Consider the following 7,500-nt stretch of genomic DNA (forward strand, 5'->3'; position numbering starts at 1 on the left):
AAATGACTGAATAAAACAACATTTATCCTGCAGAGGAGTTGCTTATATCTCGTGACAGTGCGTCTTCAGCTGTGCTCCATACGTGTCTCTCGCCTCTCCCCTAATCACTTTTAACCGTCATTACCAATTTGCAAATGATGGTGAATAACTACTCATCATGAGATGTACAGTATTTCGTAATATCTTTATTCTAATTATGTTTCCAATTGTAATCGTGCAATTTAATGCTTTGCATGGATGTGCGCTGGTGTGCGTTCATGAATGATAGAAGGATGGTGCGTGCACCTGCCAATATGACTGTTGACATGCGCTCTTAAAATAGCATATGAACAACTCGCCATTGACTTCTGACCAGGTTTAGGTGGTGTATGATAGCGATTTTTAGACAACGCGCGAGTCCCCTCCCTAGGTTGTTAATTGCCACACCCCTGGGCGCAAAAACGTGCAAAATACCGAATTCAACTTTCCGCGGGTGAATAACGAGTATTACGCCATGCGCTGGTGGCCCAAAATACAGCCCTTAGTGTGTGTGTGTGTGTGTGTGTGTGTGTGTGTGCGTGCGTGGTTGCTCAGTGAAACATCGGAATACACCAATTCCGCAACACCGTCTCTGATAGATAAACAAAGCAGCATGCATAGAAGCAACTAGGCCAAACTGCCTGATGCAAATGTGACTATTTCAAAAATGTGGCTATATTTTTTTAATTTCATTGGTTCAACCGCCACCCGCCCGAATTTAATTAAAATATTATATTTCTTCACATCACACACACACACACACACACGCCTTCAGAGTGGAACAGGGAGGCTCGCCCTCATCTGACACTACAACACACACACAATTATCACACACACACACTATTATCACACACACACACAAACACACATACACACACAGAGTGGAACAGGGATGCTTGCCCACACACACAATTATTACACAAACGCACACGCACAGACACAGGCCCAGAACTGAACCCTGAGGAACTCTGCTGTGTAGAGGAACCCTGCTGTGTAGAGGAACTGAACCCTGAGGAACTCTGAGGAACTCTGCTGTATAGAGGAACTCTGCTGTATAGAGGAACTGAACCCTGAGGAACTCTGAGGAACTCTGCTGTGTAGAGGAACTGAACCCTGAAGAACTCTGAGGAACTCTGCTGTGTAGAGGAACTGAACCCTGAGGAACTCTGCTGTGTAGAGGAACTGAACCCTGAGGAACTCTGAGGAACTCTGCTGTGTAGAGGAACTGAACCCTGAGGAACTCTGCTGTGTAGAGGAACCCTGCTGTATAGAGGAACTGAACCCTGAGGAACTCTGAGGAACTCTGCTGTGTAGAGGAACTGAACCCTGAGGAACTCTGCTGTGTAGAGGAACTGGACCCTGAGGAACTCTGAGGAACTCTGCTGTGTAGAGGAACTGAACCCTGAGGAACTCTGCTGTTTAGAGGAACTCTGCTGTATAGAGGAACTGAACCCTGAGGAACTCTGAGGAACTCTGCTGTGTAGAGGAACTGAACCCTGAGGAACTCTGCTGTGTAGAGGAACTGGACCCTGAGGAACTCTGCTGTGTAGAGGAACCCTGCTGTATAGAGGAACTCTGCTGTATAGAGGAACTGGACCCTGAGGAACTCTGAGGAACTCTGCTGTGTAGAGGAACCCTGCTGTATAGAGGAACTGAACCCTGAGGAACCATGAGGAACTCTGCTGTATAGAGGAGCTTTGGAGAAAATTGTCGGCCACACACCTGAGATATCGTCATCCTCGTGAAAAGTCGTGCGACTCCTGCGAAGTGTCTGGCGGCCCATGGTGATCTTCCCCGCACGCCGAGCTCCTTTCACCAGCGTCTTAGAGAGGGTACTGCGCGCACACACACACACACACACATACACACACACAAATGTACAGTCTCCAGTAACAGCTACACATATGGAGACCATGCTGAGAATGTGTGTGTGTTAGTGTGAGCACTGACCAGAGGCCTGTGTTGTTGTGCGTGCGTGTAGTGTGTGTGTGTGTGCGTGCGTGCGTGTAGTGTGTATGTGTGTGTGTGTGTAGTGTGTATGTGTGCGTGTAGTGTGTGGGTGTGTGTAGTGTGTGTGTGTGTGTGCGTGGTTTAGTGTGTATGTGTGTGCGTGTGCGTGTGTGTGTGTGCATGCGTGCGTGCGTGCGTGCGTGTAGTGTGTGCGTGTAGTGTGTGTGTGTGTGTAGTGTGTGCATGTGCGTATGTGTGTATGTGTGTGTGTAGTGTGTGCATGTGCGTATGTGTGTATGTGTGTGTGTAGTGTGTGTGTGTGTGTGTGTGTGTGTGTGTGTGTGCGTGCGTGCGTGCGTGCGTACTGACCGGAGGCCTGTGTTACGTTCCTTCTGTTTGGGGGTGACGGGAGGTATGCTCTGTCCTGCTGCAAAAGCAAACGTGCTGAAGATGGATTGTGGGAAACGCAGTCTCTGGATATGCTTCCGGAATGTCTCCACTTCCTCTGATGTCACTTCCTCATCAAACGCTACCTTTATCAGCTGACAGAAACAGTTCACCTTTACTCCGCCCCCTCTTATTACATCATCATACAATCACAGTATTTGTCCTATAAACACACAACATATCTGCTGCATTGTGTGTATAATGTGTGTGTGTGTGTGTGTGTGTGTGTTAATGTGTGTTTGTGTGTGTGTGTGTGTAATGTGCATAATGTGTGTGCGTGTGTAATGTGTATAGTGTGTGCATGTGTGTGTGTGTGTGTGTGTGTAATGTGCATAATGTGTATAGTGTGTGTGTGTGTGTGTGTGTAATGTGCATAATGTGTGTGTGTGTGTGTGTAATGTGTATAGTGCGTGCGTGCGTGCGTGTAATGTGTATAGTGTGTGTGTGCATGTGTGTGTGTAATGTGTATAGTGTGTATAGTGTGCGTGCGGGTGTAATGTTTATAGTGCGTGCGTGCGTGCGTGCGTAATGTGTATAGTGCGTGCGTGCGTGCGTGTGTAATGTGTATAGTGCGTTCGTGCGTGCAATGTGTATAGTGTGTGTGTGTGTGTGTGTGTGCATGTGTGTGTGTAATGTGTATAGTGTGTATAGTGTGCATGCGTGCGTGCGCGTGTAATGTGTATAGTGCGTGCGTGCGTGCGTAATGTGTATAGTGCGTGCGTGTGTAATGTGTATAGTGCGTGCGTGCGTGCGTGTAATGTGTATAGTGTGTGTGTGTGTGTGTGTGCATGTGTGTGTGTAATGTGTATAGTGTGTATAGTGTGCGTGCGTGCGCGTGTAATGTGTATAGTGCGTGCGTGCGTGCGTGCGTAATGTGTATAATGTGTATAATGCGTGCGTGTACCTGGTGTAATGTGTATAGTGTGTGTGTGCGTGCGTGCGTAATGTGTATAGTGTGTATAGTGTGCGTGCGCGTGTAATGTGTATAGTGTGTATAGTGTGCGTGCGTGCGTAATGTGTATAGTGTGTATAGTGTGCGTGCGTGCGTAATGTGTATAGTGTGTATAGTGTGCGTGCGTGCGTAATGTGTATAGTGTGTATAGTGTGCGTGCGTGCGTAATGTGTATAGTGTGTATAGTGTGCGTGCGTGCGTAATGTGTATAGTGTGTATAGTGTGCGTGCGCGTGTAATGTGTATAGTGTGTATAGTGTGTATAGTGTGCGTGCGTAATGTGTATAGTGTGTATAGTGTGCGTGCGTGTGTAATGTGTATAGTGTGTATAGTGTGCGTGCGTGCGTAATGTGTATAGTGTGTATAGTGTGTGTGCGTAATGTGTATAGTGTGTATAGTGTGCGTGCGTGCGTAATGTGTATAGTGTGTATAGTGTGCGTGCGTGCGTAATGTGTATAGTGTGTATAGTGTGCGTGCGTAATGTGTATAGTGTGTATAGTGTGCGTGCGTGCGTAATGTGTATAGTGTGTATAGTGTGCGTGCGTGCGTAATGTGTATAGTGTGTATAGTGTGCGTGCGTGCGTAATGTGTATAGTGTGTATAGTGTGCGTGCGTGCGTAATGTGTATAGTGTGTATAGTGTGCGTGCGTGCGTAATGTGTATAGTGTGTTTAGTGTGCGTGCGTAATGTGTATAGTGTGTATAGTGTGCGTGCGTGTGTAATGTGTATAGTGTGTATAGTGTGCGTGCGTGCGTAATGTGTATAGTGTGTATAGTGTGCGTGCGTGCGTAATGTGTATAGTGTGTATAGTGTGCGTGCGTGCGTAATGTGTATAGTGTGTATAGTGTGCGTGCGTGTGTAATGTGTATAGTGTGTATAGTGTGCGTGCGTGCGTAATGTGTATAGTGTGTATAGTGTGCGTGCGTGCGTAATGTGTATAGTGTGTATAGTGTGCGTGCGTGCGTAATGTGTATAGTGTGTATAGTGTGCGTGCGTAATGTGTATAGTGTGTATAGTGTGCGTGCGTAATGTGTATAGTGTGTATAGTGTGCGTGCGTGCGTAATGTGTATAGTGTGTATAGTGTGCGTGCGTGCGTAATGTGTATAGTGTGTATAGTGTGCGTGCGTGCGTAGTGTGTATAGTGTGTATAGTGTGCGTGCGTAATGTGTATAGTGTGTATAGTGTGCGTGCGTAATGTGTATAGTGTGTATAGTGTGCGTGCGTAATGTGTATAGTGTGTATAGTGTGCGTGCGTGCGTGCGTGCGTAATGTGTATAGTGTGTATAGTGTGCGTGCGTGCGTAATGTGTATAGTGTTTATAGTGTGCGTGCGCGTGTAATGTGTATAGTGTGTATAGTGTGCGTGCGTAATGTGTATAATAGTGTGCGTGCGTAATGTGTATAGTGTGTATAGTGTGCGTGCGTGCGTAATGTGTATAGTGTGTATAGTGTGTATAGTGTGTATAGTGTGCGTGCGTAATGTGTATAGTGTGTATAGTGTGTATAGTGTGTATAGTGTGCGTGCGTGCATAATGTGTATAGTGTGTATAGTGTGTATAGTGTGCGTGCGTGCGTAATGTGTATAGTGTGTATAGTGTGTATAGTGTGCGTGCGTGCGTAATGTGTATAGTGTGTATAGTGTGTATAGTGTGCGTGCGTGCGTAATGTGTATAGTGTGTATAGTGTGTATAGTGTGCGTGCGTGCGTAATGTGTATAGTGTGTATAGTGTTTATAGTGTGCGTGCGTGCGTAATGTGTATAGTGTGTATAGTGTGTATAGTGTGCGTGCGTGCGTAATGTGTATAGTGTGTATAGTGTGCATGCGTGTGTAATGTGTATATTGTGTATAGTGTGCGTGCGTGCGTAATGTGTATAGTGTGTATAGTGTGCGTGTGTAATGTGTATAGTGTGTATAGTGTGCGTGTGTAATGTGTATAGTGTGTATAGTGTGCGTGCGTGCGTAATGTGTATAGTGTGTATAGTGTGCGTGCGTGCGTAATGTGTATAGTGTGTATAGTGTGCGTGCGTGCGTAATGTGTATAGTGTGTATAGTGTGCGTGCGTGCGTAATGTGTATAGTGTGTATAGTGTGCGTGCGTGTGTAATGTGTATAGTGTGTATAGTGTGCGTGCGTGCGTAATGTGTATAGTGTGTATAGTGTGTGTGCGTGCGTAATGTGTATAGTGTGCGTGCGCGCGTAATGTGTATAGTGTGTATAGTGTGCGTGCGTGCGTAATGTGTATAGTGTGTATAGTGTGCGTGCGTGCGTGCGTAATGTGTATAGTGTGTATAGTGTGCGTGCGTGCGTGCGTAATGTGTATAGTGTGTATAGTGTGCGTGCGTGCGTAATGTGTATAGTGTGTATAGTGTGTATAGTGTGCGTGCGTGCGTAATGTGTATAGTGTGTATAGTGTGTATAGTGTGCGTGCGTGCGTAATGTGTATAGTGTGTATAGTGTGCGTGCGTGCGTAATGTGTATAGTGTGTATAGTGTGCGTGCGTGCGTAGTGTGTATAGTGTGTATAGTGTGCGTGCGTAATGTGTATAGTGTGTATAGTGTGCGTGCGTAATGTGTATAGTGTGTATAGTGTGCGTGCGTGCGTAATGTGTATAGTGTGTATAGTGTGCGTGCGCGTGTAATGTGTATAGTGTGTATAGTGTGTATAGTGTGCGTGCATAATGTGTATAGTGTGTATAGTGTGCGTGCGTGCGTAATGTGTATAGTGTGTATAGTGTGCGTGCGTGCGTAATGTGTATAGTGTGTATAGTGTGCGTGCGCGCGTAATGTGTATAGTGTGTATAGTGTGCGTGCGCGCGTAATGTGTATAGTGTGTATAGTGTGCGTGCGTGCGTAATGTGTATAGTGTGTGTAGTGTGCGTGCGCGCGTAATGTGTATAGTGTGTATAGTGTGCGTGCGCGCGTAATGTGTATAGTGTGTATAGTGTGCGTGCGTGCGTAATGTGTATAGTGTGTATAGTGTGCGTGCGTGCGTAATGTGTATAGTGTGTATAGTGTGCGTGCGTGCGTAATGTGTATAGTGTGTATAGTGTGCGTGCGTGCGTAATGTGTATAGTGTGTATAGTGTGCGTGCGCGTGTAATGTGTATAGTGTGTATAGTGTGCGTGCGTAATGTGTATAGTGTGTATAGTGTGCGTGCGCGTGTAATGTGTATAGTGTGTATAGTGTGCGTGCGTGCGTAATGTGTATAGTGTGTATAGTGTGCGTGCGTGTGTAATGTGTATAGTGTGTAGTGTGCGTGCGTGCGTAATGTGTATAGTGTGTATAGTGTGCGTGCGTGCGTAATGTGTATAGTGTGTATAGTGTGCGTGCGCGCGTAATGTGTATAGTGTGTATAGTGTGCGTGCGTGCGTAATGTGTATAGTGTGTATAGTGTGCGTGCGTGCGTGCGTAATGTGTATAGTGTGTATAGTGTCCGTGCGTGCGTGCGTAATGTGTATAGTGTGTATAGTGTGTATAGTGTGCGTGCGTGCGTAATGTGTATAGTGTGTATAGTGTGTATAGTGTGCGTGCGTGCGTAATGTGTATAGTGTGTATAGTGTGTATAGTGTGCGTGCGTGCGTAATGTGTATAGTGTGTATAGTGTGTATAGTGTGCGTGCGTGCGTAATGTGTATAGTGTGTATAGTGTGTATAGTGTGCGTGCGTGCGTAATGTGTATAGTGTGTATAGTGTGCGTGCGTGTGTAATGTGTATAGTGTGTATAGTGTGCGTGCGTGCGTAATGTGTATAGTGTGTATAGTGTGCATGTGTAATGTGTATAGTGTGTATAGTGTGCGTGCGTGCGTAATGTGTATAGTGTGTATAGTGTGCGTGCGTGCGTAATGTGTATAGTGTGTATAGTGTGCGTGCGTGCGTAATGTGTATAGTGTGTATAGTGTGCGTGTGTAATGTGTATAGTGTGTATAGTGTGTATAGTGTGCGTGCGTAATGTGTATAGTGTGTATAGTGTGCGTGCGTGCGTAATGTTTATAGTGTGTATAGTGTGCGTGTGTAATGTTTATAGTGTGTATAGTGTGCGTGTGTAATGTGTATAGTGTGTATAGTGTGCGTGCGTGCGTAATGTGTATAGTGTGCGTGCGTGCGTAATGTGTATAGTGTGTATAGTGTGCGTGCGT

At 45.9% G+C, this 7,500-nt stretch overlaps 1 protein-coding gene across 1 annotated transcript in view; it reads right to left on the reverse strand.

Annotated features, from left to right (window-relative positions):
- The window catches only part of sbf2 (SET binding factor 2), a 109,909-nt gene that overhangs the window by 24,457 nt on the left and 77,952 nt on the right, over positions 1–7,500 (reverse strand). The window contains exons 24-25 of the mRNA XM_076291488.1: positions 2,338–2,510; positions 1,741–1,853 (exon numbers count right to left, since the gene is read on the reverse strand). Of these exons, the coding sequence (XP_076147603.1) occupies positions 1,741–1,853; positions 2,338–2,510 (286 nt within the window). The remainder of the gene's footprint in view (positions 1–1,740; positions 1,854–2,337; positions 2,511–7,500) is intronic.

The sequence above is a fragment of the Alosa pseudoharengus genome, unplaced genomic scaffold (genome assembly GCF_046254945.1).
Source record: "Alosa pseudoharengus isolate Yale_2024_CS ecotype anadromous, Long Island Sound unplaced genomic scaffold, YU_APseudo_1.1 YU_APseudo_1.1_scf_19, whole genome shotgun sequence".
NCBI classification, from domain to species: domain Eukaryota; kingdom Metazoa; phylum Chordata; class Actinopteri; order Clupeiformes; family Clupeidae; genus Alosa; species Alosa pseudoharengus.